Genomic DNA, 27,584 nt, shown 5'->3' with positions numbered 1-27,584 from the left:
TGTCTGTTCCTTGCTGACTTCTCTCTTAAGGAAGAATCGAAAATTCAGAAAACAACATTCAGAGAGGTTTAAAACTACGATGCAAATGTTTTCATAAATGAATATGTGAATATATGTACATTCTCAAAGCCAATTAATCCATCTTCAAGTCACAAAAGGGCACCAGAGCCCGACTCGTCAGTCCAGGGCACAAGACAACAACCATCCACACACAGTGCCCCAGTCTATTGTAAAGCCCATTCATAAACACTGAGAGAGTAAATTTAGCGTCTGAATTAATATTATGGAAATGCGGTAGGAAAGCCCACAAAGACAAAGAGAGAGCTCTGCATGAATAAAGATTAGGTGCAGGATTCAAATCTAGGATGCTTAATAAATATATGCACGTATGTGTGTGTAATTTTCTATATTATATACTAGCCATGGTACATGTCGAAGGCAGGTAACAGACTAATTTAAAAGTATTTGCTATTTCTTGCCCTATGTGCACTTTCTGTGCCTTTCCTGTGTATTTTGCATGTGTCTGAACCTCACTGCAATAGTGCCCTCTTTTTCCAGTGTATTCCTGTAAAGCTGGCCTCTCAGACTCTGTCATTATTTCCAAGGCACCTTTCTCACCTCCTGCCCAGTTTTGTACTTGCTGTCTTTGAAAGCGACTCTCTCAGTGTGTACCTTTACTCCTTCTCATGTGCCTCACATTCACACTTCCTCTTTCTTTTTATCACCAAAGCCAAACTAACCAATCAGATTGCTCTGAGAGTTTGGGCACACAGACCTTAATATTTTATTATATAATAGATACTGTAGATGTATTTTAATATAAAACTTTTGTACAAGAAGGTAAAATGACAAGCTTAAATCAGGAAGCTATTGCCAGGGCTTATTATAACTGGTAGTAATAAGCACTAGCCTCCTTTCTGGCATGCTGCACTATTCACAATATATATACTATAACAGACTTTTGTTTGTACCAGGTTAGAACCTTTTTGCAAACATTATGTTTATTTTATAATAATTTATAATAAATAACTTATAATAGTGTACAAACTTTGATTTAGTAAACATTCCATCCATGTTCTTTGTTATTTCTTTAAATTTGTAATTATTTCTTTTGATGGTAACACTAAATTTCTGAAACACTGGATGTCTATAAAGGAATAGTGTAAGTTATATGAGGATTTTCATGACTATATGCCAACTGTATCAAGTATATTATTTTAGAATGCATTTCTACTCACCCAAATGTTTGATAAAGGTCCAGATGGACTATCTATACTTATTCCAAGAATAAACTTCAGCTGTGAAATTAGGACATTGACTGCAGCTGCACATGTGAACCCAGAAACAAGTGTCTGAGAAAGGTAGATCACTATAAAACCGACCTGGAGAATCCCTAGACCCAGCTGGAAAGAAAGCAAAGAGAGGCCCAAAGTTAATACATGTGCACTTTCCAATTTTAATAAAAAGTATTACCAGCTCATTCACAAAGTTGAACATATGTTATATTGTTCAAATGAAACAAACACTTACTCGGAGTTAGGAATGTGTTGCCACAGAAATCATGGGTATAAACAATTAAATTAATTAAATCAAATATATCTTTAAATATCATTTTTCTAAAAACGAATTGCAAGACTTATCTTGCTCAACTGGAAGAATCCTAACTCACCTCTTTTAAGTCAGTTGGTAACTGATGTTATATATTATTTGAAATTGGAAAAAATCAACTTCTCACTTAGAGGATCTGTTCAAAACATTTTCAAAACCTGGCAGGATCTAATCAGTAACATTTTAGAATAAGCATTTAAATTGAGGAGGCAGGGTCTCTCACCTCTTTCTTATTCTATTTATTTTTATTCATTTATTAATTTATCTATTTACTTATTTTTACTAATTTAAAGTTTTACTCTGCTGGCCTTGCTCGCTAACTCATGGGTGGGGATTGATTTGTTATTGTTAAACTTGACTTGCTTGTATGGAATATTATTTAATTTTAATAAAATCAATAAAATTCCAAAAAAAAACAATAAATAAATAAATAAAATGGGACTGCAACTCTGAGCATGTATCCTGGGTTTGATAAATTAGAACAACAGTAGTGAACATTTCATAAAGTCTCACACTCAGACTTCCATTTTATAGTGTGTAGAATATACCTTGATCAGGTATTCAGTGTTTGATGGATTACAAATGGTATATACACATCGTTATCCTGTCTGAATTTTTGGTGCACATTGACATACATAAGGAAAAATAAGACAAACTGAGCCATCTCTCAGCAGATATGTTAAAATCCAAAACACAAATATGCTGCTTTCATACTTATGGAAACCCCACACAGCAATATAGCTGGAACATTTGTTTCAGCTCTTTTAAGTTTCTAGAAGTTTATGTACATATATTTTCAAATTATGTCACAGCTGAATGATGTGGTCCAGAGCACAACTTTGACTGGAACCCTCAAGAACATTCAACTTTTTACTCTTTCATCCATTGCTTCGGATATCTGTCCAGGTAAAAGGTGAATCTTTTCAGATAAATGTTCAGTTTCAGTTTTTTGCCAGACTGAAACAAAAATCCTTAAATTTTATAGTGATGTGCTGTGTCCAGTGTCCTTCAGCTCCAAAAAGTTGCCTAGGCCTTGTTGGCAGGAAGCCTTTCCATACAGTGATACTGCCCTTACCATGTTTCATGTTAGGGGACAGTATTTCTTGTGTAATGTCGATTTTAAAATTAAAACATTTGAGCATCAATTTAGGTTCTTTTACCAATTTTACCTTTTCTGGAACATTCTAGATGGGTCTTAAAATGATTCTTTTTGAGTAAAGGCTTCTTATATAAGGTCAGTATTGTGCAGAGTTCTTCACATAGTTGACAGGCACAACTCTCCTTTACTTTATTCTCAGTCTTGAGGTCTCTCAAGATCATTGTTAGCCTCTCTGTTGATTTCTTCGCAGGGTCTACTTCTTGCTGGGATGGTCAGACTCTTTCTAGGCAATGTGTACATAAACTTGTGCAGTTTCCATTTCTTCATTATTGAAATACAATATTAGGGATTCAAACACTTTGATAATGTTTTGTAACCCCTTATTTGTCAGTGTGGTTATACACTTCCCTAGAGTGTTCTTAAGTGTTAATATCAAAACTTTTGCATCACATTCACCGTGTGACAAATTATTGCTCTCCAGACATAAGTTCTCTTGAGAAAATGTCTTTGATTCATGTGGTGTACATGCAGCAGACAACATTAAAGAAATTGCAATGGATCTTAGGTTAGGAAAATTTCTTTCAGTGGTGAAAAAAACATAGAGCCTCAAGATCACAGGGCTTTAAATACTTGTACAGACATTTTGAGCATGGTAATTGAAATAAAAATAAAGCTTTGAGCAATACTACATGTTCAATTATCAATCTGCCAAATTAACTTAAATTAATACAATCCAGCCAAGGATACTTTAAAGAAATAAGGGTTCAGAATGTTAATACAGGCAAGTTTATTACTTTTTACATATTAGGCCAGAAGAAACTATATGACATTTTGTCCTCTGCAACTCATCTTGTATTGTAATAATATATTATGATGTGTGCAATGTGTATTGGTCACTTGAACGGATTGCAGATATTAAATCAATTAGTCAGTCATTTTCTAACCCCCTTAGTCCTGAACGGGGTCGCAGTGGTCTGTTGGAGCCTATCCTAGTTAGCATAGGGCACAAGGCAGCTACAAACCCTGGACGCCATTCTATTGCAGAGATACTGATTTCTTGGAATTATCTTTGTAGTCTTTTAAACCCAGCCACAGGGGATGCACAAACCAGTGTTTCTTCGTGCCTGTCCCAAGCCCGGATAAATGAGGAGGGTTACGTCAGGAAGGGCATCTGGTGTAAAATTTTGCCAAATCAATATGCGGATAACAATACAAATTTCCATACTGGATCGGTCGAGCCCTGGGTTAATAATGACAGCCACCAGTACTGTTAGCCAACGAAGAAGAAGAAGAAGAATGGGGAGACATGTCCGGAAGCAGGAGGAGAGGAGGAAGGTAAAGAGAGTGGAACTGAGGGTAGGATCTTTGAATGTTGGCAGTATGACTGGTAAGGGGAGAAAGTCAGCAGATATGATGGAGAGAAGGAAGGTTGATATATTGTGTGTGCAAGAGACTAAATGGAAGGGGAGTAAGGCCAGGTGGATCTGAGGTGGATTCAAATTGTTCTATCATGGTGTGGATGGGAGGAGAAATGGGGTAGGAGTTATTCTGAAGGAAAAGTGTGTCAAGGGTGTTTTGGAAGTGAAGGGAGTGTCAGACAGAGTAATGATTACGAAGCTGGAAATTGGAGGTGTGATGATGAATGTTGTTAGTGCATATGCCCCGCAAGTTGGGTGTGCAGTGGATGAGAAAGAAGATTTTTGGAGTGAGTTGGATGAAGTGATGAACAGTGTACCCAAGGGACAGAAAGTGGTGATTTGAGCGGATTTCATTGGACATTTTGGTGAAGGGAACAGAGGAGACGAGGAGGTGATGGGTAGGTATGGTGCCAAGGAGAGGAATGAAGAAGTTCAGGCAATAGTGAATTTTGCCAAAAGGATGGACATGGCTGTGGTGAATACGTATATTAATAAGAGGGAGGAACATAGGGTAACATACAAGAGTGGAGAAAGATGTACACAGATAAATTACATCCTATGCAGAAGAGTCAATCTGAAGGAGATTGAAGACTGCAAAGTGGTGGCAGGGGAAAGTGTAGTTAAGTAGCAAAGGATGGTGGTCTGTAGGATGACATTGGAGATCAAGAAGAGGAAGAGAGTGAGGGCAGAACCAAGGATAAAATGGTGGAAGTTGAAAAAGGAAGACTGCAAGGTTGAGTTTAGGGAGGAGGTGAGACAGGCACTGGGTGGCAGTGAAGAGTTACCAGACAGTTGGACGACTACATCAGATGTAATAAGGGTGACAGCAAGAAGGGTGCTTGGCGTGACATCTGGACAGAGGAAGGAGGAAAAGGAAACCTGGTGGTGGAATGAGGAAGTATAAGAGAGTATACAGAGGAAAAGAATGGCGAAGAAGAAATGGGATAGTCAGAGAGATGCAGAAAGTAGACGAGTACAAGGAGATAAGGCGCATGGTGAAGAGAGAGGTGGTGAAGGCTAAAGAAAAGGCGTATGATGAGTTGTATGAGAGGCTGAACACTAAGGAGGGAGAAAAGGACAGAATACATGTGTGTAAATGAGAGTGTGGTGAGTGGAATGGTGAGGATGCAAGGAGTAGAGCTGGCGAAGGTGGATGAGTTTAAATATTTGGGATCAACAGTACAGAGTAATGGGGATTGTGGAAGAGAGGTGACAAAGAGAGTGCAGGCAGGGTGGAATGGGTGGAGAAAGTGACAGGAGTAATTTATGACAGGCGGGTATCAGCAAGAGTGAAAGGGAAGGTCTTCAGGATGGTAGTGAGACCAGCTATGTTATATGGGTTGGAGACGGTGGCAATGTCCAGAAAGCAGGAGACAGAGTTGGAGGTTGCAGAGTTAAAGATGCTAAGATTTGCACTGGGTGTGACGAGGATGGATAGGATTAGAAATGAGTACATTAGAGGGTCAGCTCAAGTTGGACGGTTGGGAGACAAAGTCAGAGAGGCAAGATTGCGTTGGTTTGGACATGTGCAGAGGAGAGATGCTGAGTATATTGAGAGAAGGATGCGAAGGATAGAGCTGCCAGGTAAGAGGAAAAGAGGAAGGCCTAAGAGGAGGTTTATGGATGTGGTGAGAGAGGACATGCAGGTGTTGGGTGTAAGAGAACAAGATGCAGAGGACAGAAAGATATGGAAGAAGATGATCTGTTGTGGCAACACCTAATGGGAGCAGACAAAAGAAGAAGAAGAAGATCTTTGTAGTTTTTTATGTTCCTTACATAAACATTGCTCATTTTATCCACTTAAACTGGGATTTAGATGAGGTACTATAACTAGGCCAGTAGTTTTAACCGGAAGCATACAATGACATACAATGAACATCATTGGTGCAAATCTAAAAATTAAATTGAGTGTATGCAGTAAATGGTTTATGGCTAAGACAATGACCTTTAATCTATGAGGTTGACAGTCCAATTGACATTTTTGCCTAAAAATTCTGACCTTGAGCAAGTCACTATATCTGTCTGTGCTCCAACATTAAAAAAATATGCAAACAGTTGTAATATGTCCTGATATTGTAAGTACCATTTGGATAAAAGTACATTACCTGAAAAATCCCCACTAGGAAAGTTACCGATGAAGCTACTGTTACTCGTCTCTCATTCAAAGTCATATCTGTTGCATTTATACTTGTAGGGACAAGGTTGTTTACCACAGCGCCTACCATCAAACTTAGAACTGGAAATGGACCTAAAGAAAATAAAAATAGTGCAGGACAAAGGTATTGATTAATATCATGTATTACTTGTTCAAGTGTAGTGTTTGTCAAGCCAGTCTGGTTTGTATAATCACATACTGTATTAACTGTTTTTTCCTACTTTTATGTAACAGCATGGTAATGAATCTCCTAAAATTGTGGGTCCTATAGCCAAAGGAGACCACTTGTTTATGACCATTCTAAATTATTTTTATAATATTGGATGCACTGGGCGGCACGGTGGCGCAGTGGGTAGCGCTGCTGCCTCGCAGTTGGGAGATCTGGGGACCTGGGTTCGATTCCCGGGTCCTCTCTGCGTGGAGTTTGCATGTTCTCCCCGTGTCTGCGTGGGTTTCCTCCCGGGGCTCCGGTTTCCTCCCACAGTCCAAAGACATGCAGGTTAGGTGGATTGGCGATTCTAAATTGGCCCTAGTGTGTGCTTGGTGTGTGGATGTGTTTGTGTGTGTCCTGCGGTGGGTTGGCACCCTGCCCGGGATTGTTTCCTGCCTTGTGCCCTGTGTTGGCTGGGATTGGCTCCAGCAGACCCCCGTGACCCAGTGTTCGGATTCAGCGGGTTGGAAAATGGATGGATGGATGGATGGATGGATGGATGGATGGATGCACTTCAGGAAAAAAGAATATATGACACATACAAAATTTTCTGAGACATTAAAAATGTTATAAAGTAAACAAATAAAAAAATTTGTTCTAAAATACAGCCAGCTGGAAATACTAAAGAACAACAACAATCCATCAAAATATAAAAAATACATAAGGAGTGACAAACAGTTAGATAAACCAAATATATTTCAAATAATTAGGAAACCAGACCCCTTCTACAGAATAAATCCTGACCACAAATGTACTGTGAGCACCCATGCCCTGGCCTTTCTACATGATATCATGGTAGCAGTAGATGTCTAACAGAGTTATAAACACACTGAAAAGAATAGAAAGAGGGAATAAACAGGACTGCGGTGGGTTGGCACCCTGCCCGGGATTGGTTCCTGCCTTGTGCCCTGTGTTGGCTGGGATTTGCTCCAGCAGACCCCTGTGACCCTGTGTTCGGATTCAGCGGGTTGGAAAATGGATGGATGGAATAAACAGGAAGAATGCAGTAATTCAGCAACAGGGCCTTCAATCAATGAAAAATAAAAAATGATTAAATTAATAAAATGTTTTAAATTTTGTAGCTGCTTTTGATTTGAGATTAAAAGTCTTCATAGATACAGGTATGTTGTTTGCTGTTATGGAAGATGACAAATGCAGATTAAATTACACTGTAAAATGAGGGAAGTCAGTGCTGCTCACTGAAAGCTAAAAGCTTGAACCTAACAGAATAAGCAGACAGGCAAAATATCTAGGACAGAAAGCGGACAGTAACTTTTTTTTTTACTGTCTTTAATGCCTGAATGAGAGTATGGCATCATATAGACAACACAACAGAAAATGTGAGAAGGTACCACCATACAAATTACCAGTACAAGTAAAGAAAGAAGCTTTGTATGAAAAATCAACAATGGATTTGAAGTGAATATTCCAGTGTGGAAGATCTGCCAGCAGGCACCAATATTATTATTATTATTATTATTATTATTATTATTATTATATCCCCACATGAGCCGTACAATTCAGCAAGGTTTCAATGGATGAAAAGGTTTCTTTTACTCCAGGGTTTCATATTTTTTGTTAGTGAAGTAGTTGTTCTCTGTTTACAGTGTTTCATTTGTTGCCATCAGGCTGCAGATTTAGGTTCCCATGGGTAAAGAGGAATAAATTTAACAACTCTTATTTTATACCATAAGTAACTATACTGTAAGTATTTTGAATTCTAGTAATTGTAGTTTGGTATTTTTCAAGTCGCAGTTATTTCTTTGTAAACATGATCCATTTGCTATACAAAACACTGTGTTTTGACGTTATTAATAAAAAAAATTAATATTAATTAAAAAAAAGTTTGCTTGTGTGATAGCAGTGGCCTTCATTGGAGGAGTTCTAACATAGAAACACAAGTAAATTAATACGATACTAAGCGAGACTAGCAGGAACAGTTTTAGTGTGCTGGGAGTAAGAGGTCGTTGTGAAGGAAGACAAGCATTGAGTTAGGTTTAGAATAGCTGAATTTCTTAATATTGATATTTTTTGTTTGAAAATGACATTTGCTGTTTTACAATGAATTTGCAATTTGAAGGAGCGGATAACTTCTTGATAAATTTCTTGACTTGAAAAACCGACGTATTCAGTAAGTTCTTAGGCTTTTATTTTGAGGTTGGGCCATGTGATCCAAGACTTCCATAATAAAATGCCAGGACAGGCAATGTTAGTCAGTCATTTTCCAACCCGCTATATCCTAATACAGGGTCATGGGGGTCTGCTGGAGCCAATCCCAACCAACATGGGGCACAAGGCAGGAACAAATCCTGGGTAGGGGGCCAGCCCACCACAGGGCACACACACACACACACCAAGCACACACTAGGGACAATTTAGGATCGGACATGCAATGTATTTTGTTTAATTTATATAACATACTTAACTTTAGAACACAATTTTTCATGGCAAATGCGTATATATACGATGTTTGTGAACACATAACCTTCATTTGAAAAATGCTGAATTTATCCTTTAAGATAAAATCAGACCTGATTGATTTAGTTGGAATGAGTTGTAATTTGGTCTGACTAAGTCACTGGGTTCATCAAACTACAAAATTGGAGGGCACGGGAATGCAGTACTACTACTCTTGACTCACTGAGATTATGTTAGATTAGATTGGATTAGAAATCTTTATTGTCACACTGGAAAAATCTTGTAATAATATGGAGTCATTGGTTGTGCTAATTCAGACTTAATTTCATTGTTATCGAGTGCTGTTGTGGTTTAAAGAAACTGGGGCATTGTTTACCCTTGACATATTCAGATTTTAGAACCCCTAAATAGGTAAGGTTTTCAGAAATATGTTTAGTTACTGCTTCAAAATGATGTTTCTTACACTAAACCATGAACATGTTTTTTTGGGGAAAAGAGAGAGAACTGTGATGACAATCCAAATGAGAAAAAAACTTTGATTTTAGAGACATGTTGTTTTGTCCTTAGTACTTTTGCAAACTATTTTACTTTGGACAATGATAGTTATCCTGGAGCTACTGTATACCCACTTATTGAGCAGAATGAATACCTGGCACTGATTCTTAGAATATATATATATATATATATATATATATATATATATATATATATATATATATATAAATCAGCATAGTTCTTTTCTGCATTAGTTGATTAAAAAAGACTAAATTAATGAGTGAATCCAAACTGAACAATTTCATTAACAAAAAATAAAATGCATTTTTATTTTGTACATAAACATTTCATGTGCAAAATAGTACTTTAGAAGAATATAATAACAATAACTATTTCTTTAGAGTCACCACAGTGATGAGTGAGAGGCAGCCAGAGAAATCAATATCAAGATTTAGTAAATTTCAGTTGTTCATGCCACTTTTTCATTGCAGTCCGGCAAGCATAAACTTTGTCTGAAAACAGATCCTTTCCCTTTTGGATCTACCATCAGAATGTAAATGTATAGTCATTGTTAATATCTACAGTATGTAAACATTTCAGTCACTCTTCATATACAGTACAGTGCATAGTTAATATTACTTAAAAGTACTTAATAGTGCTTTGATTACAGGTTCAAATTCATGCAGTCTGCAGTTTACACATTTTTCATTACCTTATGCTTTCCTCAGTCAACACCATATTCTTACTTATGATTGCAGGTGTCCTCCAATTGCCTGTTGTGACTTTTGTCATGTACATGTGCCCTCGAGCTGTGTTGCAGAAATAAAGTGATTCAGACTGATGTGCTTGTGAATGGAAAATAGGGAATGTAGGTAGAGAGACTGAGTAACCCAAAAGAAAATGTATTCCTTTCCATTATCAGCACAGATAATCTTTGAAGATTCAGCACTTTAGTCTTTGAAGGAAGCAGAGTCACGAGTCGTGGGAGAGGCCTCGCCCATCACTAGAGCTGAAGTTGCTGAGCTAGTTAAAAAACTCCTTGGTTACAAGGCTGTTGGGGTGGATGATATTTGCCCTGTTTTCTTAAATGCATTGAGGTCAGTGATAGTGCCTCTGGATGAGAAACCGGGATAGTAGTTCCCACCTTTAAGAAAGGGGATCAGAGGGTGTGTTCCAACTTTATGGGGATGACATTCCTCAGCCTCTCTGGAAAGTCCTATGCCAAGGTTCTGGAATTGAGGAATTAGCTGTTGGCTAAGCCATGGATTCAGGAGGAACAATGCAGATTTTGTCAAAGGCATAGGATACTGGACCAGCTTTATACCCTCAAAAGGATTCTGCAGGGTTCATGACAGTATGCCACACAAGTCTAAATGTTTTTTTGGACTTGAAAAGGCATATGACCAAATCCCTCAGGGTGTGCTGTGGGGGTTCTTCAGGTGAATGGGGTACTGAGCCAACTGTTGAGGGCTATTCGGTCCCTGTCCAACCAGAGTGAAAGCTTAGTTTGCATTGCTGGCTGTAAGTCATACTCTCCAGGGCTTTTTAGGTGCAGTCAAGTAGAGGAGGGTGTCCAGGTGGGTGGCCTCAGGATCACATTTCTGTTTTTTGTGAATGGTGTGGTTCTGTTGTTTTCATCAGGCTGTGTGACCTTAGACATGCACTAGAGCGGTTTGCAGTTGAGTATGAAGGAGTCAAGATGAGGATCGGCACCTCCAAGTCCAAGGTCATGATTCTCAGCCAGAAGAGGGCAGAGTGTCCTCTTTAGGTTGGGGATGAGGGGCTGTCTCAAGCAGAGATAGAGGACCATTGCTGAGATAGCCAGAGCAGAATCAGAGTTTTGGAGAAATGCAGAATTCCTACTGACTGTTCATCTAAGCTAACAGAACATTGCTGTGGAATAAAACTATTTTGACTTAATAACACATTAGGTTTGCCTAACTTGCCTACTGAAGGTGCCAAGAATGTTTATACCTTTTGAATGTGAAATAAAGACAGAGAGCGGTAGAAATAAATATAGTTCAGTCTATAATTTTCTAGCTAGGCATCATAGATACCACTTTATTAAAAAAAAACGTCATTTGCATAACTAAATTACTTACCAACAGATATATGTTTAGATGTTCCAAAGAAGAAGTATATCAAAATTGGATAAAAAGCTGCATACAGACCATATCCTGCAGGAACAGAAGCTAGCAGGGCAAAGCCAAGGCCTGGCAAAGATATAAAAATTGAATTATTTACCATCACAATAAATAAGCATTATGTTAAAACAACTGTTATGTTTTTAGCCTCTGTTTATTACTCGCATTCATGGTAAATGTTGAAAATTAATGCTGTCAAGTGAAGGTTTTGATATTGTCCCTCTGTTGCCATATTAACCAATTCTCTGTTATTCAGATAATTTCAGATTGTTTATGTAATGTCTATTCCAATTAATCCAAAGTTTATAAATTTCACTTTTACTGTTCATTTATATAGATGCACATTTTTTGTCTGTAAATGTTTCATGATTTTATTTATTGATAGGAATACATATTCAACAGTAAAGCATACTGTAATCTGTCAATAAGAGAAAAATAAAAACAAAAATGGAAACAGAAGTAGAAGCCCAACCCACCCCACCATCAGTCACCTCTACCCCATAATACCCACACTTGTGTATGGAATACAGTAAGAGAAAATATTTAAACTAAGGATGCCCAGAAACACCAAAGAAAGGAGCATAACACAGTTACTGTTTTGTATTTGTAAAACTAACTCCAGTATTGGTAACTTCATCTTATGCACAACACCATACACTTAATACTGTAAATACTTGGTGGACTAACAATTTCTGTTAGTTCCTTACACCAGAGCCCTGACTGTTTGACTTTGTTCTTGGCCCAGATTTTACTTTTCTCATTTCAAGAGTATTGCTACAGTCTGCTTAAAACCCTGTATCTGCCTGCCAGTCACAGTATGTCAATTACATGGATTAGCTTGTTTTGAGTCATGAATATGTTACACTTCTCATAACCCGGTCCCTCTCTCTCTCATTTTCTCAGATTCATCCCGCCGCCCCAACACATGCTGTGTATGAGTATTTAGCAAAAATCAATAAATGTATTTGCCTTCAGTGGGATTTTGTAAAAGGTGTGCCCTCTTTCATTGCATATACATTATATTATAGCTACACTGCCTATGTACTGTATATACACCTATAAACATCTATATTTTTAAATCAAAGTGTTTCAGGCTGATTACCTTGCAGAACTGACACCAGTCCGGTGCTGACACCTGATATCATATCTTGGACAATCCATTCTTTGAAGCGATAGGCTGGAAGCCATGATGCTATGGGCAACAGAGTCAAAGCCACTGATTTTGCTTTTTGTTTAGAGCAGCTGAAATATAAAAATAAAATGTAGCGAATGTTTCATCATTTAAATTGTCAAAATGTTTTCACCTTGTGGCAGGGAGTCTCTCCACTTAAACACGCACAAACAAAGAGGGAGAAGTACAATGCAGAATAAATCATATGTGTTCTGATTAGATTTTCATCTTGATGGGAGTACACTTCATTCTTAGTTCCCATCCAGTTTACTTCTCACTATTATGGTTGTCACGGCTTTCTTCAAATGTATCAGTATATAACTGGTAGAAAGAGATCTCTTTTCATACTCTGCTTCATCATGAAGCAATATACCATATTTGGAGCCAGGCAACTCAGTAAGTTACTGTGGCTGCCCATTTGTGGCTACCTAAAATGTACCCCCTTAAAAAAGCACACACATTTAACATTATACCATTATGTGGGTAAATTAGTGATGTCAGTAAAATTCTCCAAATATCAGAGTCATTTCTTGATAAACTCCTTGGACCATCTCAAAGCATTGCTCATCCAGCCAAACGGAAATTTCTGAGAATGATATTTTAACGGATTCCTTGCCTGAAGTAAGCCTTCAAATGATCCAGCATGGTTTTGTGGTGTCGTTGCACTTTCTCATACTCCTCTTTAAACAGATCTTCAGAGTAGATTGGCCGGGACACAGTCAGTTGTCTGTACTTTGGTGGTATCATGGTAGCACGTGTCAGCAGCTCCCAAGAAAGGCTGAGAACTTCTGAGCTGTTAAACAAAATGAACAAACACTAAGAGAAAACAAGAAAACTTTCATGTAGAGCTTGAGTTCAGCATTAGATCCATAAAGTAAAGAAATGCAGTAACATGAGGAAGGCTGCAAGCTCTGCATTAGACTTGAATGACTCTTGATAATGAATGGATTTATTGTTACTTTATATCGTTGATTGTGTGTATGTGTATACCTGGGTCTTGATTTTTTTTTCCTTAGCCCTCCTCATCTCAGTCAAACGTTTGATCAAATGAGAAGTAAAGGACTTAATTTAACTGTTTTATGTGATGTTTGATCTTCTGTTCTACTCGAATGGTTCTGGAAATCTTTTAGCCCAACATTTTCCATTTCTACTTTAAATGTCAAGTCAGGCCTACAAGACAAGTTAGTGAGTATCACTTTTCAATGCCAACAGGCAGCATTGCTCTCAGATTTTCAAGTGTTCCCAGTGAGCTGTGAATCAAAGGGTAACAGCTGATCACTTTGTACACCCCTGATGTTTCATAGTAGTAAAATGTGGCAAAGGATTAAGAAGACAAAATAACATTCCATGCTGAATGCTGTATTCCTCACCGAATGTCACTCAGAAATCAACCAGTGAGGTTAGTATATCACAGCATATGCTATTGAGTCACGACAGTCTTTTAAAAAGAATCAGAAGAGCTGAATCAGGCTTTGTCATTCAAATTAGAAAATTTAAAATCTCAGCTTTTAAAACAGTATACAGTAGATTTCCATCCTTTAAACGTAACATGTCATTTAGTTTCGTATTAATCTGCTATTCATTTTCATAAGCAGGTGAGGGCAAGGCTGGCGTCAATCTGAGACAGGACAAAAATCCTTTACAGTGTATAGTCAGTCACATTGGGCCAAATTAGAGCTGTGGGAGGACATGCATTTACACAGTGGGAGTTTGCCAACACTACACAGTGTCTAGGAGAGGATTTGTATCACTGTTCTTGGAGCTGTGCGAGACAGTAGTGCTAGCCACTTCATCACCATTCTGACCAAATTATTATTTATTGTCTAAGTCAAAACATGAAATCAGAAGATAAGAAAGTTTCCACTGCCTTTTACAGTGTCAACGAGTACAAAGCACTTGATAGCGCAAACCACCACACCACACATGTTTTGTCATTTAGATTTGAGCAGAAAACATGGATTTACTCGAGTGATTTTTGCATCTGCCACCTTATTGATTTAAGTTAAGCTACTCATTCATTAGTTAGCCGATGCTTTTGCAATTTTTTAAAGAAATGTATTTGTACATATAGTGGAATAGATGCAACATACTGTAGTTTGTGGTATCATTTTATATTAAAAAAATGAGTTGAGAATTGTTTGTTAGCTAGCAGGGTGCTGTGAAAAAAAATGCTGGTACAGTGGTTAGACAGCTGCCCCAGAGCCCTGTGGACCCAGCTTTGTATCCTAGCTTTATCATTTTCTGTACGGAGTTTGAATGTTCTTATTGGTGCCCGCTTGCATTTGTTTGGGTATTCTACTTTTGTTCCCATTCCAAATATATCCATATTATGTTGACTGGCTATTCCAGAATAGTAATGTGACTGAACCCCACAAGAGATTATCACCATGTCTAAGACTTACTTTTGCTTTATATTTAGTACTTTCCTGTTAACTTCAGATCGATTTAGTGAATTCAAAAATTTGACTGGTGAAGTTTTGCTATACCAAAATATGTGCAATAACTACCCAGTTTACATTTTCTGTTTTCAACACAAAATACCAAAAGCATAAAATGTTACTACTGAACTCATTAACCATGCAAAATTAATCTTCTTTGCAAATAATCAAAATAATAGGGTGATGCAGAATATAATGTTTGTACTTGTTAAATCAATAAAGATCACAAATTCAGAAATTGTTTCTAACAGGTCTAACTAGACATTTCATCCATTACCAAAGTTAAAGTCAACTTTATTCCTCCAGGAAAATTAACAAGTTTTCTGCTTATCATGGATTTTAAACTTTATAGATTGGTCACATTAATATACTAATCCAAAATAGAAACTTGTTTTAATAAGCAGTCTGGATAATAATAAATTGCAACTGAATAATTATTATTTAAGCCATTGCAGCAGACAATTATCTATACAATGAATATTATCATTTAACATTCGGTTTTCGATTGTCAGTACAGTATATGAAATTTGACACCCTTTTTATAAGACCATATAAGAAGTTATCAATAAATTTCAGGCATGCAGTAGTAGTTTCCCAATTAGCTTATGATGCATTAGTAAGAATAACCTGAGCCCCCATGTCTTACCTGCAGCTATTGCTTTTTGGACGTTTTGAAGAGCTTTACAGTCTTACAATGATTTCCAGTCAGGGTGCACTCCAATGAACATCCAGAGCTATTCTAGAACAGTGTTTTATTTCTTCTCATCAATAAATGTGTTCCTGCCCCTTATCACATCTATAATAATTAACAGAAAATGTTTTCTGCATGAATCTTGAGGCCTTTTTTATATCCTTGACCATTGTCCAAGAAGATAAAGTTTTGAATGGTTAACCCTTGAAATTTCAGCTTTCCAAGCTTTCCTGTTTCGTCTAAGTCTGAAGCAAATTTAAGTTCTTATCCACTGAAGAAGAAAAAAAACATAAATGTTTTCTCAGATGGTTTATCACTGCAATTTACAGGTTCTTCTTATTATAACATATATATTTATATATAAAAATGGAAGTCACTATTATACTCATTAAATTCCTGCTCCCAAACATACCAGCGTTCATGTTTGCTACTGAAGGTAAGGAGCAGAGAGACATTCTCTCTTCACAGGAGTAGCTTTAACATTCCCCCTGGGCATTTTGCCAGGACTCATCCATGCAAGTCGAAAGCCTTGCTATGACATTTCTGACCATCTTTTCTTTTACAAACTCAACTGCAACTCCTTTGTTAAGTACTTTAAACCCATGCGATTAATGGAATTTGATTTGAAGAGCTTAGGATGAAGCATTTTTCTGGTAGATTTTTCTAGAGCTTGTGTAGCATATGCAGTCTCAAAACAAAGGACATCCTCTGACCTTTAAAGTTTTGAAAGCTCTGTTGGTAAACCTGTTGAATCTGAAGTTTTTTCCAAAATCTGTTTGTTTGCTTGGGTAAGTTTAGTGGCAATCAATTTATTGATGTTGTAGAAGTAAATCAGAGTATTTCAGGTTCAGTTTCTGTCCAAATCACTGTTATCTTTAAACAGGTTACTTAATTATGTCTGTATTCTAGTTGCAATAAAATAAATGAAAACAAAATGTTAGATTTGGTTGTCTATTACTTTATACAAGTTTCTTTACCTGTGTGCTTTCTAACTGTAAATAAATATATATGTATACAATTGTATTGTAGTCTAACACTTGTAGGGTGCTTTGATACAGAATAATCACACTATAAATAAAGATTGTTGTTGACCCTCAGGAAGTCCTTAAAAATGATTGCACAGTTGTATAAAATAAAAAAAAACTTTACAAACAGAATGGTGTTCACTATAGAAATGCCCAATATGAAATAAACATTGGCAGTTATTTCCCTAAGTAAATCACTTGACCTTCCTGTACTGTAATTGCAAAGGGTATATGTGAAAAATAATATGAGAGTCCTGTATTGGGAATGGATTTTTGATTTGAGAGGCAGAGTAGCATAGTGGCAGTAGCAATGGACATAGTTTACATGGCTGTTGGTTCAGTCACCTCCATTGCCTCATTGTATTACTCTGCGCTCTTTCTGAAAAAAAAGGTGTGCTAATTGTGATCAGTATTAAAAGGTGCTATATCAAAATGGTAAACAGAAAAAAGTACAGCTGGCATTGTGGTAACCGCCTCAAAAAGTGTGAACATGAAATAATGTATATATTTATGTGCAAAGCTAAATACTAGTCAGTTGGAGACTCATGGAGGCTCAGTGCAGCTCCTCTTTATCCCTGGCTAATCACCGGTGCCATTGGACTAATTAGTATTAACTTTTATTTTGACCTACAGCAGAGTTCTCCCAGACCACTGGCTGTTTACTAGGAGTGTAACTGTTGGACACATTGAGGATTTTAGTGTAGTAAAAACCCATGCCACTAAAGATAATGAGGTTAAGTTAATTGGCAATTGAAAATGTGGATTTATGGATAGAAATTGAGAAAAAGAACAATTGCACTGGACATGAATTCTGTTCAAAAAGGTAGCTCCAACATTTTCCCTTCCAAACAGATGAATTCCATTAAAATTAAAGTTATACTTGTGTGGTATTTTGTATGCATGAGAGATGAAGCTTCCCCCCAATGTCATGCGTTTGAGGGATGAAAGGTCCTACTATCAGATTGTGGAGTCATTGATCCTTATTCATACTGCAAGATTCAATAAACATCTACTGTTTGGGAGCAGCTATATCTAACACTGTGTATATCCTGCCACCTACAGAAGATAGGAAAAGTAGTAGAGCAATATCTCATTGAGGAAGACTTCTGCAACTGCAAGATTTTATTGCACAGCACACCTTAATCAGACATTTCCCTCACCTTTCAGTACAAACCATCATGTCTTATTTAGAATTTGAAGCAACATAGCCCGATAACTACATAAAGGTGTTTGAAACTTTAAGATAGGTTCTTGATAGTTCAATATTAATGAGTACTATAAAAACAGGCCATATAGAACTAGAATTTTTCAAATGTTTCTTTAAAATTTTGGGATAAAGGTAAAGATGGAGAAATGACCATCCTTTCAGGGTGGAGTAACATGTTAAATGCTGGCATCATCACTAATTCTGTTTTGTTTTTGTGAATCTCAGTAACTTAATTTTCACTTGGAGGGAACATTCCTGCCAAAATATAAAAAACTGAAATCTTTTATTAGCACAGAATGTTTCTGTATTTTTTGCTTCAAATCAAATCGCTTTAATTGAGGGAACACTTAGGAGAATTATTGTTTTCTCTCCTGCATTTTGAAAGTCCAGTGTGTTATGTTTCTGTTGACTTGTTCATTTAGTAATTTGTGCTTTCTAATGGGCTGATGAGTAGTCGGTTAAAGCAGTTTCTGGCATTGACAGTGTCTTTCAGTTTTTGGATATACAGACCGTAATTTCCTGTAATAGTAAGCTATTAAGCAGTTTTAAAAATAAATGGATGACATTTTGTTTAGTTTTAAATATTTTGGCTTCAAATGAATTGGAAAAGATCATGATGCGTTTTTAGTTTTGACCAGACTAATTGGTCCATCTTAAACTCCATATTATTCAGCTATACAGCTAGCAGGATACACAAACCATTGCAGTGATCACAACAAAGAGCTGTGGAGACAGATTATGCATTTATGTAAATAAACGCTAGTGGACTGGTGTACAAATACTACAAATACTACTTTAGGCAAGCACTGCTCACCTGACCTGGAGTTGACAATATTGATATGCAGACCATTTTACCGCCTGCAGGAGTTTTCTGTTGTGATTGTGACTGCTATATATATTCTACCAGACGCCAACGCTAATGCAGCGTTCAGCTGCATGTTAATGGCTATAAACAAACAACAGAGAGCCTACCCCAATACGGTCCTTATTTTGTCAGGAGATTTTAACCATGTTGATTTGAAGGCTGTGATTCCTAAATTTGACCAACACATTAAATGTGCAACCCAAGGGAAAATTTGATTGGACTGTGTCCATTCAAATATTAGGAAATAATACAGAGCCTCGCCCCTCTCAACTGTGGGACAATCAGATCATTTATCACTATTCTTAACTCCAGCCTACAGACCCCTTATTCAGAGAGTAAAAGCTGGTACAAAAACTGTTAAAATGTAGCCTGAAGGAGCATCTCTGTAATTGTAGGACTACTTTCAATGTACTAACTGGGAGTTGTTCTTTGATCAGGATGTTGACATTTACACTTCAACCGTTCTCTGCTACATTCATAGAAAACCATGGATGACAAAAGCTTTTTAAAACCTACTAAAGGAATGGAATGCAGGCTTCAGATCTGGGGATAAAGTACGGTATATTGCTACCAGAAGAATACTGAAAAAAGGAATTAAAGTTTGCAAAGACTGCATATAGGAAAATGATTGAGGATCCCTTTACCAATGGGGTATGACAGGGCATTGGGCATCTCACAAATTACATAATTTTTCTTCAGTCCTGATCCTCAGTACCTGTGTGCCACAAGGCTTCCATATACCTTGTATACATATGATGTTGTCTGCATACATTCTACAAATACAATCATCAGATTTGCAGATGATACAACAGTGGATGGTCTGATTTCAGGCTGAGACGAGATGGCATAAAGAGATAAAGTTGCTAAATTGATAGAGTGGTGTTCAGTAAATAACTTATCATTGAACACCAAAAAAAATAAAAAAAAATAATTCTCAATTTTCTGAGACAATGTGAGGATCACCCTCCTTTAAAATATCATAGGAGAAGAAGCAGAAAGGGCTTCCAGTTTCAAGTTTTTGGGGGCCTGTATAACAGATGACGTCAAATGGACAATCAACTCCACTGATCTAGTTAAAAAGGCTCAGCAACAGCTGTGTTATTTAAAGATAATTAAGAAGATCAACTTGGTTGCAGAGCTGCTCGTGTCCTTTTACCACTGTTCTGTTGACAATGTTTTGACAAACTGTGTATGCCAACTGCTCAGCAGCAGACAGGAGGGATTTACAGTGAGTTATTAATATAGCTCAAAAGATTATTAGACTTCCTCTACCCACACTGGGGAATATCTTGAAGACTCGCTGTCTCTGCAGAGCTAGCAACATCTTGTGGGATACAACTCACCTCTTGCAATCACCTCTTTTCCTTGCTACTATCAGGTAGGTAGGACCCTAAAGACCTGCACTAAAAGGCTCAAAACCATCTTTTTTTAATCCTGTTCAGATCAGAATCATATGTCTTGTATGTCTTAGTGTAAATTTTTAACTTTTACCTTGTGTAAATGTATTCTGGCGTAAATTGTAATGGATCTTTGGATGACTAAATATATGTACATCCTAGGGACTGCACTGGAAATTTAATTGTTGAAATGTGCAATGACAATAAAGGTATTCATATTCATATTATTCAAAGTAATCAACTTCAATACCGCAGTTCAACAACATCCTTTTTATTTAATCCTGTTTCCTTCATGGTCCAGCAGTAACAGCCATACAGTGTTCTTGTGAAAGGTATTGCTATAACTGTAGTCATTGATATCAAAAACAACAAGATCTGTTTTGCAGCAACCAGACAATATTTTATGTGAACCCATGAAAGATAATCAGTGAAGTTATACAAAGCTTTCAAAATGTTTTTTTTTTTACTAAGCTTTTATGTCAAAGGGTAGATAGTAGCAGGACAAGGAAAAGGAGTGCTTGATATCAAGTCTTCATTTAAAACAAAGAACTAAAGCATTAACATCCCATTTATAAATAACTCTAGATCATTCCAAGTAATTTCCTGATATAGCAATTCTAATTGTATGTAATGCTGTTTAGCTCCTGTTCACACTGCCATTGGAAAACAGCTGTTGTGGGCTTGCCATTTGTTTTCTGAATGTTAATAAATTTGTGCATAAATAAGAAACTGGAAGGTACTCAAAGACCCAAGTTCTGATCTTATTTTTTGCAGACATTGAAAAAGAAACGTCAGTTTTAAGCATATGGCTGGAAGACACAGAATGAAGGTACAGATTACTTTAATGTTTTCATTAAGTTATTTAAATCATGACAAAGGATGACAGAAGCTATGACAGGCATGATCACTCACAGAGAGTAAATACATACATTCTGTTTGCAAAACATAATTCATGCATTTTGCTTATAATGTACTGGTTTCTATGTTCAAACTATTAGTTTCTGTGCATTTACTACTGGATGGCATGCAGCATACACTGTTGGTTGTGTGTAGGTGATAAATCTTTTTGCATAGGGATATGGGTGTACAAGTGCACATTCACGATGGTACAAAGTGCATTTTGAACTTCCAGAACTAGGCAGACTTACATTGAAACAATGGGGAAACGACACATGTTATTATGGGATAGAAAGGGCCCTGGAGACAGGGAGGCCAAGATGTACAACATTAGGACACATGTGGTGGAAATAAAGTGGCAGGCAGCCTTTGTGAAAACATCAGTGTTCTCATAGGATGCTAGCAGGCAGATAACCAAAAGGTGACTGAATCTGACTTTTGACAGAAGACAACTAAAGATCTCCTGGCTGACAGAAGGCAGCATAAGGGTGCTAGCTGTGGGAGCAATGACCAGAGGACACATTAAGAAAAAGTTAAGGGTAGGTTAAGAGTAGGCCAAGAGTAGGTCCTTTCTAACTCTTTACTTAAAGGAGAAGGAGCAAATGGCCCCTTTGGGAATTGACAGGCTGCCTTTAAGGGATGCGGAACTCTTTCACAAGGACAGACACCAGGACCTGCTAGCAGAAGTTTTAACCTAGTGTCACTGTAGGCAAATTAGGGAAGCATTTGACCCTAGAAATATTTCTGATGCTTGACCATAAATGTCTATGAGAGGGGCTAAAAGGTGCCACATGACAGAAGAGATGTTGAATCAGGAAAAGATTTTAGGACAGATGTTTACTGAAGGAAGGAAGAAGTCAGGGTCATAACAGATAGACAAGGGTAAGTGTCTCTTGGTGTTTTGAAATTTTGCAAATGGGAGACCCCCTGCTTAAACCTGCCCCCCAAAACTGTGAACAGGGAACAGGGAAGTTCAAGCTTCAGATCAAACTTCTGTCAAGTTTAATGTTCAAACTCTGGAATGTTCAAAGTTAGAATCATTTGAAATATGAGGCACCAATGTATGTTTATATAATAAAAGGTGTATTGTGTTGACAAGTATTCTGGAGCTTTAGAACAAAGAACCTTATTAGTGTGCAGCAAAGTTTTAAGACTATTCAATATTGGATGAGAAACCAGTGTTGATAAGATGACTGAGGGATCAGTTGTTCAGAGCATTTGGTTTGAGTCAAAACTTGCCAAATTTGGTGTAACAAGTAAACTATTAAAAGAGAATTGCAGTATGCAAACAAAGAAGCAATAAAGTAATGGGAGAATTTCATTATGCAGTTTGGAGATGAAATCGGGCAATGATTTGTATGTAATATAATGAATAATTCAATAATGAATAATGAATAATTCAAGAATGAGATCAGAAAGAGACAATCTAATTAAGTAAGGAGGTTAATTAAAAGTAGAAATGGAACACTGCTTATGAAATGGAAAAGAACATGGAATCAGTGTAAACAAAGGATAGAAAAACAAGTAATGGTCATTTTGGAGCTCAGTGCTTGTTGCTTGCTACAGGCAGCATTATGGCTCAGTGGTTATTCCCTTCTTCCTCCATAGTGAAATTATGGGACATATTATTAGAGATATGTAATTTCCCTTCACATACAAAACTTGCGTTGGAATCAAATAAAATAGTGTGATAAATACACATGGAGGAAAAAATAATAATGATATAATTTTATTTATTTGAAGGTTTTTGTTTTCCTTTCTTTTATCATTATGTACCCTTAGACTCATACTTAGTAATACTATTTAATTATATCACCAATAACAGGAACCTGAGGAAACTAATTTAATAAACATACTGCATCTTCATAATTTACTGAACTGGAAATCCCACTTTACAGTCCAGGAATATGATGGCCCTGGGTCTGCCATCACTGGTGCAAATGAGAAACAGCTCCAGCAAAAGTTCCAGTCCATTGCAGAGCCCACTCACACAAGCATGCACACCTACAGTGCATCCGGAAAGTATTCACAGCGCATCACTTTTTCCACATTTTGTTATGTTACAGCCTTATTCGAAACTGGATTAAATTCATTTTTTTTCCTCAGAATTCTACACACAACACCCCATAATGACAACGTGAAAAAGGTTTATTTGAGGTTTTTGCAAATGTATTAAAAATAAAAAAATTGAGAAAGCACATGTACATACTGTAAGTATTCACAGCCTTTGCCATGAAGCTCAAAATTGAGCTCAGGTGCATCCTGTTTCCCTTGATCATTCTTGAGATGTTTCTGCAGCTTAATTGGAGTCCACCTGTGGTAAATTCAGTTGATTGGACATGATTTGGAAAGGCACACACCTGTCTATATAAGGTCCCACAGTTGACAGTTCATGTCAGAGCACAAACCAAGCATGAAGTCAAAGAAATTGTCTGTAGACCTCTGAGACAGGATTGTCTCGAGGCACAAATCTGGGGAAGGTTACAGAAAAACCAGGACTCTTCCTAGAGCTGGCCGGCCATCTAAACTGAGCGATCGGGGGAGAAGGGTCTTAGTCAGGGAGGTGACCAAGAACCCAATGGTCACTCTGTCAGAACTCCAGAGGTCCTCTGTGGAGAGAGGAGAACTTTCCAGAAGGACAACCATCTCTGCAGCAATCTACCAATCAGGCCTGTATGGTAGAGTGGCCAGACGGAAGCCACTCCTTAGTAAAAGGCACATGGCAGCCCGCCTGGAGTTTGCCAAAAGGCACCTGAAGGACTCTCAGACCATGAGAAAGAAAAGATTGAACTCTTTGGTGTGAATGCCAGGCGTCACATTTGGAGGAAGCCAGGCACTGCTCATCACCAGGCCAATACCATCCTTACAGTGAAGCATGGTGGTGGCAGCATCATGCTGTGGGATGTTTTTCAGCGGCAGGAACTGGGAGACTAGTCAGGATAAAGGGAAATATGACTGCGGCAATGTACAGAGACATCCTGGATGAATACCTGCTCCAAAGCGCTCTTGACCTCAGACTGGGGCGACGGTTCATCTTTCAGCAGGACAACGACCCTAAGCACACAGCCAAGATATCAAAGGAGTGGCTTCAGGACAACTCTGTGAATGTCCTTGAGTGGCCCAGCCAGAGCCCAGACTTGAATCCGATTGAACATCTCTGGAGAGATCTTAAAATGGCTGTGTACCGACACTTCCCATCCAGCCTGATGGAGTCTGAGAGGTGCTGCAAAGAGGAAAGGGCGAAACTGGCCAAGGATAGGTGTGCCAAGCTTGTGGCATCGTATTCAAAAAGACTTGAGGCTGTAATTGCTGCCAAAGGTGCATCGACAAAGTATTGAGCAAAGGCTGTGAATACTTATGTACATGGGATTTCAGTTTTTTTATTTTTACTAAATTTGCAAAAACCTCAAGTAAACTTTTTTCATGTTGTCATTATGGGGTGTTGTTTGTAGAATTCTGAGGAAAAAAATGAATTTAATTCATTTTGGAATAAGGCTGTAACATAACAAAATGTGGAAAAAAGTGATGCGCTGTGAATACTTTCCGGATGCACTGTATATTCACACTGGATTTGATTGAATTTCAAGTTTTAAGTTAATTTTCAATATAGTGTGTGTTAAGAACTCTGGAGTTCTTATTCATGTTTGGTCTCTCAGTAACAGTGAAAATATAGCAGCCTTAACACACAAAAATACATTAGAACAAAAACTGTATATCATAAAATGCATTATAAAATATTGTGAAAAATGTGTGTTGTTGATATATCTCCATGGAAAAGCATTCTTTTATGCAGTCTCAGTGTCAAGGCTAGGTCATGGAGTAGTAAGTTCAGTTTATAGGGTATATACTCTGTTTGATCATTCATAACACATAAAATGACATTTCATAAACATGCTTTATCCAGTTCAGTGTTGTGGAGGTTATTCAACATATCTTGGCAACATCGAGCACAAAGCATATCACAGGACCCACTCACACATTACTGCATACACCCATTGGTGCAATATAGAATGACCAATTAACCTAACTGGCACATCTATGTGGATGTGTTTTTAAAACCAGAGTACCCAGAGTAATGTGTATATACAGTACAGTATATATAAATTATTAACATTATTTAACATCCACAAGCATAAATGTTTGTAATTTTTAAGATACTGTACAACTGGTTTTCATATAGCTTGTTAAAAATAATTGCTCATAAACACCCCGCAAATCCAGCATGATTATGATAAAAATTATATTAGCCATGTTTATAATGAGTTATACAGTGTATTTTGACAGCATTCCTTCATAATGCAAGTCCGTTAGCAATATTAAATAAAGAGTCAAGACAAAACTACCAGACAAATTATTTTTCTCTGAAAAAATGGACCTGAGTAACTGAGGTCTTAAGTGAGCACCAAAGAGTTAATACAGCTTTCATAGTTAAGCGTGCAGTAATGATAAATCCCGTGAACGTCTGAATGCAGAAATATTTAAACAATAAGATTGATTAATATCAGAGTTTTCCAGAATGGTTATTTGTGAAGCCATTATCTAGAACATTTTAAATTGAGGTTAAATTGTGAAGGTTTATTCACAACCAAAAATGACATGATATATATTTTTTGTATCTACTACAGTGAAAAGCCTCATCTCTTCATCTTGGATGCGAACTGAATTAATTACATTGACAGATTGCCGGCTCCTTTTGAAGTAAAATGAAGAGGGTGGTCCCTTATTTTTTGTATGTAGAGTACTTAAAAATGCCAAATTATTAAAAGCGGTCATTTTTTAATCTTCAGGGCTTGATGCGCCAAGCAGTGATATGCATTGGATCTTTGAAAGAGGAGAAAATGAGTGTTTCCAGAGAGAAATACTGTACTTAAACAGCAGGATGGGCAAGCATATGTGCATGATGACATAGTTTCAAATAAAATAGCTGAAAGCCTCTGCAATGTTATGCTCACAAATTCTTATCAGACATTTATCTTCATAACTGCTGAGTTCTTTTTTATTTAACAGTGTTTATGACTTCAGAAGAACTTTACACACTGCTGGCTTTTATTGCAGGTTTAAGCAAGGGTAATAACTAGTATATGGAATGCCATCATGTCCAGTATAAAATATATGTCATAGTAGGACCTCATTGCTTTGCATGGTTGCAATGTTCACTGCATTCCTTTTCACCAGATGACAGTGTAAGTGATCATAATTTATCAGTCAGTCTTTTCATTATACAGCTTCTCCTAATGCAACATTACTAGTTGCTTCCCAAGAAGAATGCTGGACAAATAAGGTTTGTCTCAAATAGCACCTTGCATATTAGCTCAACCAGTGAATCAAGTGACTTACTTCATGCTTTACCACCAGAGTCACATTCCCAACCTCACCCAGTCAAGAGCTCTTTGAACAAAATGATGAGATTGCAGACGCAAGTTGTCTACACAGAGTTGCAAGGCCTCTAGGGCAGAGTAGAACTGTTGCTACTTCAGTTTGTAAGAAACTAATTGACATAGTTGTAAACTATAGTAAGGCTGCATCCTTGGCACCTCCCACATGAAAACTGCCCACTGGGAGGGAGGCACAACCAAGACACCCTGAAGGAATTATAGCTCTCAGCTAAACTGGGAGTTCCAGACAGTTCTTTGTGATTTGCTGAACACTGTTACTTGAATAAGGTAACCTGGAACATTCAGTTCTGTATGTGGCCACAGTGATCCTCATCAGAATTGAGAGTGAAGTGAAGCTTTCCATAGTAAACACCTTTCCAAAGCACTGGTATTTATCTTGCAATCCATCCATCCATTATCCAACCCGCTATATCCCAACACAGGGTCACTGGGGTCTGCTGGAGCCAATCCCAGCCAACACAGGGCGCAAGGCAGGAACAAATCCCGGACAGGGCGCCAGCCCACTGTAGGAAGCAAACACATAACACACCCACACACCAAGCACACACTAGGGACAATTTAGGATCGTCAATGCACCTAACCTGCATGTCTTTGGACTGTGGGAGGAAACCAGGGCACCCGGAGGAAACCCATATTCTCAAATCCCATGTTCAATTCCAGGGCTGAATATTACACCCATGCATGGAAGAGCACACTCACACCATTGGCATTTACAATTTCCACTGTTTCCAGTTAACCTTACTTGAATGTATTTGGTATATGGAAGGGCACCAATATACCCAAATAAACACCACACAGACATGAACAGAATAGACATGCACCTCAGAAACAAAAACTAGGGTAAAATTTGAAGTCAGGTTTTTGGATCTTTGGATCAGCTACACAAATCACCTCGCCACCAAGCCAACCTTCCTCACAGAAATGGGGGCATGGGCATGTAAAGCACATG

The 27,584-nt window shown here is 37.6% G+C and overlaps 1 protein-coding gene across 9 annotated transcripts in view; it reads right to left on the bottom strand.

Annotated features, from left to right (window-relative positions):
• LOC114660381 (chloride anion exchanger-like) overlaps positions 1 to 16,271 on the bottom strand; it is a 147,365-nt gene extending 131,094 nt beyond the window's left edge. For 3 of the 9 annotated variants that reach the window (XR_007933628.1, XM_051919772.1, XM_051919768.1), the window contains exons 1-6: positions 15,804 to 16,267; positions 13,336 to 13,512; positions 12,651 to 12,790; positions 11,507 to 11,617; positions 6,231 to 6,373; positions 1,239 to 1,403 (exon numbers count right to left, since the gene is read on the bottom strand). Coding sequence is in view for 8 of the 9 variants with exons in the window: in XM_051919772.1 (XP_051775732.1) it covers positions 1,239 to 1,403; positions 6,231 to 6,373; positions 11,507 to 11,617; positions 12,651 to 12,790; positions 13,336 to 13,466 (690 nt within the window). In the remaining variant the exon portion in view is untranslated. Of the gene's footprint in view, positions 1 to 1,238; positions 1,404 to 6,230; positions 6,374 to 11,506; positions 11,618 to 12,650; positions 12,791 to 13,335; positions 13,513 to 15,803 lie in introns of all 9 variants that reach the window. The other 6 variants (XM_051919785.1, XM_051919781.1, XM_051919776.1 and 3 more) reach the window with 3 other exon arrangements.
• Positions 16,272 to 27,584: the final 11,313 nt, after the last annotated feature.

This window comes from Erpetoichthys calabaricus, chromosome 1, assembly GCF_900747795.2.
Source record: "Erpetoichthys calabaricus chromosome 1, fErpCal1.3, whole genome shotgun sequence".
NCBI lineage: Eukaryota > Metazoa > Chordata > Cladistia > Polypteriformes > Polypteridae > Erpetoichthys > Erpetoichthys calabaricus.
Note: the sequence above shows the minus strand (reverse complement) of the source record. Positions and strands in the feature narration are given on the sequence as shown.